Consider the following 12258-nt stretch of genomic DNA (forward strand, 5'->3'; position numbering starts at 1 on the left):
TGTTGCAAAGTCACTAATCTGTTAAAAGCAACTAGAGGATCAATAAGCCCCCAACTGCAGAGGAGGTCAGATCCTGTTTGGTCAGTATTTTGTAAGATTTCTGACTGCTATGTTGTTAAAACAGGGAAGAGCAGACCAATCATTGCTTCTCAGATCAATCCTTGTTTTCTTGTTATCAACCAATGAAGGAAGATAATGAATTTAAAATATATTATTTTTGATTATTCATGTCATTAAATGGTCTTCAGGTGGAATAAAAATCCCAAAATAACACTTCAGAACATTATGCAGCATTCAAAGATTTTTAAACACATCATTCCCAAACCAAAAAGTGTATTTTTTCTCCTTTCAGAGAAATCCTTTTTTGGATCTCTAAAAAAAGAAGTTTGATGGTCAAAGCTTTGGTGGTATGGGGCTTAGCTTGTAAATCCTGTCTCAGTATATGAGACTTAAAATACATGTATCTGAGTATTTAACTGGACCCTCAGTGTTTTCCTCACAGAAACAAAAACAAAAAAAGACATCTGAGTGTGTCCAAGTTATTGTTACTAAAACTATCCACTATTGTTAAAATCTCCTAATCCATTCAGCAAATATTTAGGTTTGAGGGTTGTCAGCAGTTTATCTCTTTTCAGAGATAGAAGACCCTCTCAACAAAAGAACAGGGGCTTATGTTCACTATTTATTAACTGGAAGATGGCAGGATCTTGGAAGGAAGTAAAGTGAATGTATAATTAACAACACAATCTGACCTCTTTAACTTTGAACGAGGCTTCCCCAATTAAATTTTCCTGGCCTTTGTTTTAAATAGCTATTCACAGCTGTGGACATTTGATTTATTCCTTGATGAGAGTGAGGGATGCTGACAAGTACCAGAAAACAACAGTTTTTAATTAAGATGTTTAATTAAGATGCTAGATTACCATCATTGCATCCTTTTAATAGTACATTTTGGTGATACGTTTTATTTCTTGCATTGCTTTTTGTTTTTCAAATAGTAGAAGCACGTGAGACAGAATATCTGTATATGGGGAACATTTTAAAAACATTCTGTAGCTCCAGAATTTGCACGACATTATGGGGAGGTATTAGAGGAATGGTTGGGTGTCCAACAGGATATATAGTTCAGGGCGCAGCTACTTTTTCCAGTATGGCTGCTGCATCCTGGCAGGAAGTTGACCATGAGAAAATTGTATCAGTAACAGCAGGAACCCTCAAGCTGGTACAATTTCTGATGATATAGGATTATGATGCTAATGCTCATCCTTCTCTTGCAGATATAAGGAACATTACTTTTTGAACGACACCCCAAGATGTAACTAGCTGTGGGATTCTGGGAGCTTTGATTTAAAAAAGAAGTCGTTTCACATCTGTGTTGCATTTATGTGCCATACTCACAAATTGGGTTGTATTGGAACCAGTGCAGTTTAACAAACTCTGGTATAGCATGGCAATAATCACACCTTTATTCCTCCTCACAATTTAGCACCTGCTTAGTCTTTTTATTTGTTGACGTGCAAGGGTGTTTTGCTCATCATACATTTCCATTTCTCTCTCTTTTTTGAAACAGAAACTGCTGTTTGGATTAGTTTTAAATTAATCTCATATATGCTTCACCTGCAACTCTGCACACATTTATCTGACAGCATGTCTCAGTGAACTCAACAGTGCATATTTCTGAGAATATAGGTGTTAGATGCCACTGCTGGCAGGTAGGTAGATGCGTACCTTTGCACACAATCTCTTTGTTGAATTACCTGGAGAGAAATCTGCAGCATTTCAAGTTCCTTTTTCCCCCCAAGGACAGAAGTAAAAAGGAAGAGGGAGGTTAGCAAAATGTGGAATTCCTTAATGTAATGCATAGTCATTCAATCATTTATTTAAATCAGCTAGGTGAAGGAAGAAGCTGAAATGAGAGAGACTTGCGATGTGACCATGTCAGCATAAGAGAGCCTGTCAATATTTTTTCATCCAAAAATTATTTTAATGAGCCAAATGCTACCACTGTCACAGTGAGAAAATGGGAAGAACCATTTTTAAATGCGAGATATGGACTCTACTGCTGTGAGTACTTTCTGCAATCAATCAAGTGGAAATTAACTGTTATAAGTGAGATATCAAATTGCATGTCTGCTCCTCTTCCTCCTAATGACACATCTGCTTAAGACAATGGTCACTGACACCATAGCATCTAAGGCCACGGTGGCACCAGCAATTAGAACCACATTTTAGCATCAATGAAATCAATTTAGATTTTGTTTACACAACCCAAGGGTAAATTCAGTTTATATGGGCTGCAAAGTGTTTTTTTTCAACTGACAGGCAAGGGCTTTTTAACCTAACTTGCTTCTAAAATTGTGCTTTTGTGAATATGAACACCACTATCATTTGAATTTGTGCCTGTGTGGATTTTGGGTGGTAGGGGTACTGCTGTTTTCCCCTTTTTTCTTAAAAAGTTTATTCTTGCATCACTTCATCAGTGTGTTCAGCATGACAACCACCTACCCTGTTCTCTCCTTTTGGTTGATGTAGGAGCAGCTGAAGTCCAGCAGGTGCAGAGTGGGTGTGCCTAGACACAGGACAGTCTGCATACTAGGAGCATTGTCCCAGAAAGCAGCTGAAAGCCTCCCTCCCAATTCTCATTTTTTCATCATCATTTGGCTGGGATCACCTCTCCAGTGTTTCCCCTGTAATTTCAAGTGACTGTTATGACAGCAGGTGGTACCTCCTAGACACTCGATTTATTGATGTATCACTTAGCTTTTTTTGGAAAAAAAAATCAAGAACTTGAAGAGTGTGCTCCTATAACAGAAAGAAAATGAGTCAGTTTCTGCAGTGTAGATGTCCAAACCAGTTTAATTCACCAGCAATAAAGTGATTTCAGTTCAGTGCATGTGAATGCTGCCACTAGTTTAAATACCATGTGACTCAAATTATCAGTGTGCCCACAGCCTAAATTCAGCTTTGCCAGCTGAAAAGAACCATAAAGCAGACATGTTTTTGTTTTAATGAACTGGGGAATTTAATTGAATCTGTATGAAGGCTTCAGGCTGAGAACAACTTTACAGAACGATGTCTTCATTCTATAAAATAAATTCTGGTAAAGGATAAATAGGCCTATACCTCCGCTGCCTGACAGATCACTTATTCCAACGTTCTTGTCAGTGCATAGACTAAAATGGGGTCTGACTCTATGATGCTCCCTGGAAGGGCCAAGACCCTGCACAATGTGTATCTCTCTTCAGGAGTTGCGGAAGCAGGCTACATTTGAATAAAATGAATGAAATGTTTGAAACATGCTGCATATTACTGTACTTCTTTAATTGCCTTTCTTTGACATTGTTTCCCTCTCCTCCCCACATGATCAGTAAAAATATGAACATGTTTGCATACAAACACGCTCCAATGAATGCAGCCTGCACAATTGTTGTCTTTCCAGAATTAGGAGTGCGGTAGGAGTGGATCCTTTAAGTCTTGCCGTCTGTTTCTGTGCCTTTCTTTTAGTTACTTAGTTGTGATGTCAGACTGACTATGAATGTCTCTGTTGACAGATGGGTCATCAGTTACCAGCAAGCTAATAGTAGATATTTACGTGTCATCTGGAAAAAAATCCCTTGTTAATTTAAAGCAACAGATGAACCGAGTTACCTGTAAAACTGTGAAAAGGAATCATGGACTTGGTCTACATTTCTTACTAGGAAATACAAACTGGTTGTACAGATTTGAGGTTCTCAGCTTTTACATCTAATACAGAAGCATCACTCTGTAAAGAAATCTGGGTTCCATTCCATCATGAAAGCAAAGAACTTTTTTCCAAGAAAGATGTTGACATGTTTAAACAGATATTCTGTTAATATGTGTATAATTTATGGTAAGTTTTAAGCACACAAAACATCACAGTAGTATTGTTGGGGAGTAAACAGAAAGAAAGAAACTCTACTAGTAATTGAAAATCATACTGTTTCTGATGAGTACAATTCCTGTTACAGTAAATGTAAAGAATGTAAAGACTAAATTTTTAAATTGCAGTATTAAGGATAAATTTTATTTCTATTGCTAAATATAAACAAACTAATACTTTTGTAATGTTCACTTAATTTACTATTTATGTGTTTTATATGCTGCACTTCTCCCATGGCTTGCACTTAAAACAACTTATAATGTATTCACAGTAAGATACAAATATTAAAATATAATCAAATCAGTTATTAGAACATATTTAAAATGTAAAGACTTTGACAAGAATTCAGTGAATATGTTTTGAAAACCATGCATCCTGCCTAGATTATTTCTGCAACCCACCATTGATACATGTTTCATGGACTGCTTCTCTTCTCTGGGTAGATTTGTTGGATCTTTCCATTGTGGGCAGTCATTGCTGTGACCTGCTTCTATAGCTCAAGCACAGCCGTGTCTGGGTCTCTTCTCTTATCTTTGTCAGGGGTTTTCAAGGCCAGCTGTCCTCTTGTCTGCTGCCTTGCCAGTGTTGCTCTGCTTCCACTGGTAAAGTCGAGGTCAGGGTCAGATTGCTGTCTGGAGGCTAAGAGGTGACGTCAGTGCGTAACTTGCTGGGATAGTTAATCTCCTGCTAGGAGGATATAGTTTAATAATGAACTCAGTAGGGAGACAGGGATACTTGAGATCGTATACTGCACGCTTTCCTTTAGGAGATAGGATACCAACGGGAAATATCCTACAATTAATACTCTCCTTGCCTACATGTATATTCAACAGAGTCAGGATCAGATCCCTTCTATGCTTGTAACTGAATGAACACCATTCCTACTTCTGAGGTAGGTACGCTTCTGTTCCAAAATAAATTTGAACGTTATTGACAGAGTAAATTGTATATTTTTTTTTAAAAAAACTGAGTAACTGGTGAGATAATATTTTCACATGTATCAGGAAAAACAGACTTAGATTCTCTTATGTTTTCTATGTGGAATAGAAAGCAAGGACTGTATTTCAGCTTACCTCTTTGTAACATTGGTAGAGCTAGTGTACATTTCTGATATTTGCATGAAGCTAAGTCTCAGTATTTTGTATATTTATTATTATTGAAACAAGGTATGCTCTCCTCTTCAGCTGGCTAAATGCTGAGCAACTTACACATCAATCAAAACAAGAAAACTCTATCCCTGCCCTCAGGTTTACAATCTGAAAAGACAAAAGGTGGAGAGAAAAGGAAAATGAGAAAAATCAGGTACAAGTCCTTAAATGTTATGAGGTTTGTGGAGTGACCAGCTTTAATGCAGCGGAAATGTTATAATGCAGCCAAATATCGCTAGTCTGCATTATATGCTAGTGCTAGTCTCTAACAATAGAAAGAGATCAAGAAGGACTGATTTATCTGCTGAGCCAATAGTGGCCCAGTTTCCTAACTCTTCCTTTGTTACAGCTTGATAGAATGGCTACCAGATGACACCTGGGGAGAAATCCCCTCAGGAAGGCTGACTGGTGGCCCTGCTTTCCTATACTGTATTATGATAGCAATATCTGTGCAAAGGATCAAAAGCCTACAGATAATTCCTTGCAAATAATATTAATGTTGTTATGTAAGTAAAATAACATTCAGGAGCTCCCTCACAAAGGCTGAGGAAAGAACATCTAGCTTAAGGTTAACACCAGGATTTCAGAGCTTCTAAAAATAAAGCACAAGATTACAAATTGTGTCAAGCCCACAGATAGAGAGGACCTTTAAGAAAACACATCTCTTATCTGATGCCTTTGCTTAATCTCCAGTAGTTTTCATCAGGGCAACACTACAGGTAAGGGGGACTTTATATTGTCTACTGATAAGATTAGCCTGGAAAAGACAAGGTCATTCTGAAAGAACATATACAATAGTAGGCCTGTATGCATCCTCCCTGGTGCCCACCTTAACCATCAAGACTGTCAAAGCAGAGAAAAGGATGGGCACATGTGGCTCTTGAGAAATGGTTGGACTGCCAAGTCCCATTATCTCCCATCCTTGGTTATGCTAGCCACAGCTAATGGGAGCTGGGAGGGGGGGGGTCACAGCTAAATCAATGCAGTGGACAAAATGCTGTAGCATCTTTCAGTCCTTTCTTATTCTTGTCTAAATTGTCACAGCAATCAGCCTTTGATTGTGCCTTCCTCTTGCCTCCCGAATATCCCGCATTCTTCTAAGGCTCTGTAGTCAGCAGTAATTTTGCTTGCAGATACGATGATGAAGCACTTTCTCACGGTAGATACGGTGATAAAGCTCACATGTACTTTTTAACCCCTGGAAGGAAACTAAGTACTTGACAGCCTCAGAACTTATCCCAAGGCCTGATCTCTGCAGCTTTTTGAGTTGCATACATCTTGGTATTTGATGCTTTGCTAGGGTTGCAGAAAGACCATAAAGATTGGTCCAGTCTCTAGTTACTGGTTGTAGCTACAGAGGAAGCTTACAAATTTACTTTTATGGACGATAGTTCCCAAAAAGCCCAGCGTGCCTGATGACTGACTCTAGTTACAACTCCCTTGTTTTGTTCTGTTTTCCCCATGCGAGCAAGTAAACATTCTGATACTATCCTCATATTACAGGGACATCTCTCAGGGATGGCCCACCATTAGGTAAAATGAAGCAGCTCCTCGAAGCACGGAAGTTCCAGGTTTTAAGGGCAGAATGTTGCTAGTTATTTCCTTTATTATTTCCAGCAGGGAGGGAGGCGCATGTGGGCTTTTGTGCCTCAGTTTCCAAGGTAACATGGCTGGTTTGGAGAATCACCTGCCCTGTCTGTAGTAGGGTGAGGAAGACCCACTTGTGGCTTTACCACAACCAGCAAAATGATTGGCCTTGTCATTTCCCTTTCCCTTTCCAGTAAAAGAATTCCAGGAAGCCATTAAGATATAGGATTCTTTGGAGTGCTTTACTGTATAATGCAACAGCTTCAGAATCCTTTCAAATTCTACGGTAAAAGGTGCCACCAACACTGCCAAGAGCAGAAACTCTTATTTGTCTTCTCCATGTCCCTACTAACGTTCTTTGGAGACTTGTGTCTAAAATGTATTTTAAAAATACTCCCAGTAAAACTCTTTTTGACATAGTTTAGCATAGTGAAGGACCAGGTAGGCCGGTCTCATTAAACTTTGGCCGGAGGGGTTACACCTATTCCTATTTTCTACCCTTTGCCTTGGTGATTTAACCGGGGTCCACGATTTCTCTTTCCAGGTTGATGATCGGCTGAACAGAAGCTTTAAACCCGCTGATCCGCTGGCTGGCTTGGGAAGGCAAATCCACCTCTCACACACTCTTAACTCGGAGTGTGTTTGTGTGTATGCCCCCCCCCACCGTTCTTTCTGAGACTGCAACTGAACGCACAGCCCATATTTCCAAGCCAGAAAAGGAAGGCGCTGAGGCTGCGGCGGAAAACTTTGGCTCCTGAAAATCTTGCTAACCTTTCGCATCCGCTTGAAAGCCAGCGAATCGAGCTGCCTGGGAAAAAGAAAAAGAGAAAACTGCTACTGTCCGCTGACGATGCCCAAACTGCTGTATTGTTTTGGAGGAGGGAAAGCCTGTTTGCTCCTTTGATTTTTTTTTTTTTTTGCCTCCGCTTTTTAAAAATTTTTTAGTTGAAATCGTTTTCCTTGACCGATCAATGGTCTTCTTGTATCTCGTTATTTAAACAAGCGGGTGGACGCCTATGAAAACAAACGAGAAACTTTCCTTCCTCGCGCCTTGAGCGGAAAGTGGGAGACCTGAAGCGCTGCCGGAGGGACTGGGAAAAGCCCCGCGCGTCTTTCTCACCCCCGCATCTCTCCCACTCACGCCAAAATCCTGCGAGCTTTTGCCTTATCTCCGCTTCCGGATTCTGCCTACCCTCGAGGGGGCGGCTGGCGCAGAGTTAACCATGCCCACGCCGCTCTGAGCCGCCGCCGCCCCCCGCCCGCGCCCCGGCGCCCGTCCGCTCCTCCAATCCTCCTCCTCCTACTATGCCTCCCTTCTCTCCTCAGGCAGCACCTCCGGCAGCAGCTCTATGGCGAGCGAGGCACACCAGGCAGGCGCGTGTGTTTTCCTAAGGGGATCGAGGCAGCAGCTCGGCAGCAGCCCGGATCCTGACCCTGATTGTATGAATAAGTAAGCAGGATGCTGACGAGGACTGCGTTGGACGTTTTCGTAAATTAAGAGGCAGGCAGGCAGGGGAGGGAGGGAGGAGGCAGGGAAACCCAGGAACAATAATTAAAAAAAGGAAAAGAAAAGACGGGGGGGGGGGAGAAAGAGAGGAGGCTTTGCACTTTTCGTGGCTCTTTCCAGTGCCCGCCGCTTAGCCATCCCTGCAGGACGTCTCCTGCGGTGGGGAAACCTAGCCCTGTTCGCCTTTGCCTATCCCCCCCTCCCGCAAGCATCCTCCCTCGCTTCTTCTTCTCCTCCTCCTCCTCTTTCTCTCCCTTTCGGCAGTTTGCTGATGTGCAGCCCGACTCTTCCATCGCCCGGTGGTAGCAGCAGCAGTAGCAGCAAGAGCAGGAGAAGCAGCAGCAGCAGCAAGCGCGGCGGGAGCGGTAACGGGCTCGCCAACGGCGGGAGGCTGGGCAAGAGGCGCTTGACTCGAAGGAGCCTTCCGACGACGACGACGACGACTTGCGTGTGCCGCCGAGTCCCGGCAAGGAGAGCCCCCAGTTGCCCTCTGGAGGTGGTGGTGCTGCGGCGGCAGCGGCTCTGGCGGGAGAATTTGCAAGAGCACCGGCAGCCTCACCGGCGGCGGCGGCGGCGGCGGCAACAGCAGCGCCAGCGGGAGGAACCCAGGAAAGTTTGCTCGGCCTCTGACAGAAGCGGCGAGAGGAGCGAGACGCTGTGAGGCGGCGGGCGGGCAAGCGCCCTTGGTTCCCCCCTCCCTCCCCTTTGGCAACTTCCCTCCTCGGCTGAGCGGCGAAGACCCTTTCCTCCTCCTTCCTCCACCCGCGTGCTTGGCTCGCCAGGAGGGACGCGCCAGCTCCGGAGCTGACACTCCGCCAGGAGCCTAGAAAGTGCAGAAAGAGACCTTGCTTGCCCCTCCTCACAACTCCCGCGTGGCTGTCCCCGCGTGGACGGCTGTGAACCGCCTCGGGTTCAACTTGCCTCGCCCCCCCTCCATTTTGGCCAACTCCTACATCCACCCACCCCCAAACAAAACACACACGCGCACAAACACGCTGCCGCTCCGAGGTTCTTGACACCCGGCGCCGTGTGAGTGTGTGCGCGCGCGTCTCTTTTCTCTCTCGCCCACCCCCCCCCGCCAAATCTCGTTTCTGAGGAGGAGAATAAAAATGCTTCGCTGGAGCATGGCTTTGTGGCTGGCTGGGATGACCCTGTGGGGCAAGCTCGCCCGCTGCACCGGCCTCGACTATGACTACGCTTACGACTTCAACGAAGAGGATAAGACTGAAGCGATAGATTACAAAGATCCTTGCAAAGCCGGTAAGTGCCGCTCCACGTCGAGTCTTCCTCGGCGCCCCGCCGCCTTTGGACTCCTCTCTGCCTCAGCCTTCCCGTTTCCCCTCCAGACAGGAGCTGTCAGCGTGTGCGTGTGCGGCGTTTTTGTAGCTGGAGGGCTTTGTGTGTGTGTGTGTGTGTGTGTGTGTGTGTGTTTGGGGAGCGGAGGAAGCTCACCTGTTTCCTTCTCCTTGGGAAGCGAGTCATGGGACAGAACGGGGCCGAGAGGAAGTGGGGAGAAGCCGGGAAAGGCGCAGTTGGGGCTCCGCCGAGCTTTGGCGCGAAAGCCACTCAGGGGGGCAGATTTCGAAGCACCGGGTGTTTTTTTTTTTCTCGGGATTCGCCCGTCCTCCCCCGCCTCCAGCCCCCAACGTCGCCCACAGACAGGCGCGCTCTTTCCCCCTTTCGCGGTGGGCTGCTGGAAAAGCAATCTGCTTTCCAGGCGCGGGGAGAGGAAGACGCCGACCGCAAGCGGAAGAAACCAGGAGGCGGCTTCCCCCGTGCCCTTTGCTGACCCTGCTGGAGCCCCGCTTCTTCGGGCGGATGTCGCTGTAAAGCTGCTTGCCTGGGACTTGAGGCCGTTTAGGAGGCAGAACTTTTGATGGAACAGGGTCCCTTGCTTTTTTCCCCAGGGTGTTTGTATTCTAAAATAACTTTGGGAAATTGGTCTTGGCAGCTTAGAAATCGCTCCTTCAGCACCCAGGTGTGTAGAATTTGAAGGGTGGGTAGGGAAAGGCCCTCTCTGGTCACGCTTAAGGCATACACCACCCCCCTTAAGGTTTATATGTACCTGGGGACTCTGCTCTGAAAAAAAAATTGCCCTTTCTGCAACTAAGTCTAGGGCAAACCTATGGCATGTGTGCCACAGCTGGCACGCAGAGCCCTCTCTGTGGGCATTTGAGCCATACGTCTCCATTGAGAAATACTTACCTGTCCTATGATCCCGGGAAGGATCAGGAAGTAGTATTGGGAAGGGAGGGAGTGCCAAGACAGCAACGGCTGCTGCGCCCCCCTCATCCCTGGACACCGGGTATGGAAACACCCTGCCACACCTACACCTTTTAAGGGTTGCAGAGCAAGGAGTGTCCCGGGCAGGTGCAGGAGGTTTTGTGGCCAGAGGGACAGTCCTGGTTGGTTTTGTTTGGGCATTGGGGCTCAAAAAGGTTCACCATCACTGGTCTAAGGGATCCTTGATTGTATAATAGGAGTTTGCTCTGGATTCACATTTGTTTTGGGAGGGAAAGAATCAGCATACCTGACCTGGAGATTATAATGGTATTGGGTGTTCCAGCAAGTACAGTCAAGAGCTCTGCAGTGTGCAAGCAGAATCTGGTCCTTTGCAGTTGTTTATTCAAAACTAGAAGTCCTCCCTGCACCCAGCAAAACTTAACTGCCAGGCCATAATTAACATAGCATTTAACATCATTTTCGTTCATGGTGCTAAAAGAACTTCCAGCCGAAACAGTTTTGTCATTCTTTGTATTGTTGGCAAGTTTGAGCCTTGTGTGTGTGAACAAGGAATTTGTAGGGCTGGCTCTGCTCTGTTGCTTGCCCCTGCTTTCCCCTCTTCCCTCCATTTATAGAGAAATGCTGTCTTAGGATCACCCATTGGCAGCAGCCACTTCATATGAAAGTAGTAGAAAGCCTGTGGAGTCAGCAACTTTTGCAGAGGGAAGCAGGGCAGGGTGGTGCTCACTCTTCAGACAGTAACATCTGGAACCAGCAGGTGCTGTGCCTCTTTAGGAAATGCATGCCCTGGCTCTGTTTGTCTATAAACATAGCTTGGTATTGGCACGCAAGATGGTTAGGGCCCTTGCTGTAGCAACTGCTGCTATTCTCTTCCTTATCTGAATTAGGTTTAAGTGCTAATGGACACGGGAGAAACCTAGTATCCTCTAGATAAGTTTTTCTTTTGCTTTAGAGAGAAATACCATCTGATGCTGTCTTTTTTGACTGGAAATAAAAAAGTGTTTTTCTTTTGGCAACCTCTACCTTTTCCTGGCTGCTTTCTTACCTCCAGCTGCAGAATAGCATTTCCAGTGTATTGAGGGTCCAGATAGAGTCTCCTTTGCCAGTTCTGGTGTGATGAATTCATTTGCAGAATAAAATATTTGAAGGCATAAATGTGGAAGATATTATATTGGAACACAAAAGTGCAGGTGGATCTTGCAGGAAAGATCCTGGAGTAGCAATAACTGGAGATCAAGCATTCTATTCATGTATCATGCAATCCATTAGAAGTGGGAAATGTTAGAATTTTGGACTACAGCTGTCAAAATATACTATCAGGAATTCTGGGAGTTGTAGTCTCCAAAATGTAACATTTCTCATCTCATCTGTGTTTCGTTAAATTAAAAAAAAAAGTCATGACACTTCCTGCATAAATTTCTTCACATGTCTTTCCTGAGTTGTATGTAAAGAATTACATTGGATATTGCCCCAACAAGTCTCTTTTTCTGAGCCCAATCCTTTGTGGCATTAGGTAGAAGGAAATCCTGGGTTCATCTGGGTATACTCCCCTTATGTAGTCATGATCTGACAGTTCAGTCATCAGATGCTGGGCCTGGAGGGGAAGTCAGAGCAATCAAGACCAGGAAACAATGTAATTTGTTTTTCAAGTATTGCTCCCCAAAATTGAGAAGTAAGAAACATTGATTCTTCCAAAGGCACTTCAGCTATTTGAATGCATTTTTGGCTCAAACACTGAGCTAGAGAAATTACCTACAAAAACAGAGGTCTTCCCCACAAAATCAAATAGTTTAAAAAACACTGGAAAAAATGGCATTTCCGTTAGACTAGCATCTTTAGGATACTCAGTGTTGTGTAGTGGATAGAATAAT

The 12258-nt window shown here is 44.5% G+C and overlaps 1 protein-coding gene and 1 long non-coding RNA gene across 4 annotated transcripts in view; both read left to right on the plus strand.

The window, feature by feature from the left end:
- Positions 1-5083: 5083 nt before the first annotated feature.
- On the plus strand, positions 5084-7347 carry LOC144583226 (uncharacterized). The gene is made up of 2 exons (XR_013536896.1): positions 5084-5203; positions 7181-7347. It is a non-coding gene; the product is annotated as an uncharacterized LOC144583226 (long non-coding RNA).
- A 1803-nt stretch (positions 7348-9150) lies between these two features.
- The window catches only part of TLL1 (tolloid like 1), a 158982-nt gene continuing 155874 nt past the window's right edge, over positions 9151-12258 (plus strand). For all 3 annotated transcript variants that reach the window (XR_013536895.1, XM_073001480.2, XM_020801962.3), the window contains exon 1: positions 9151-9403. Coding sequence is in view for 2 of the 3 variants with exons in the window: in XM_073001480.2 (XP_072857581.2) it covers positions 9253-9403 (151 nt within the window). In the remaining variant the exon portion in view is untranslated. The remainder of the gene's footprint in view (positions 9404-12258) is intronic.

Source organism: Pogona vitticeps, chromosome 5 (genome assembly GCF_051106095.1).
Source record: "Pogona vitticeps strain Pit_001003342236 chromosome 5, PviZW2.1, whole genome shotgun sequence".
In the NCBI taxonomy this organism is placed as follows: Eukaryota; Metazoa; Chordata; class Lepidosauria; order Squamata; family Agamidae; genus Pogona; species Pogona vitticeps.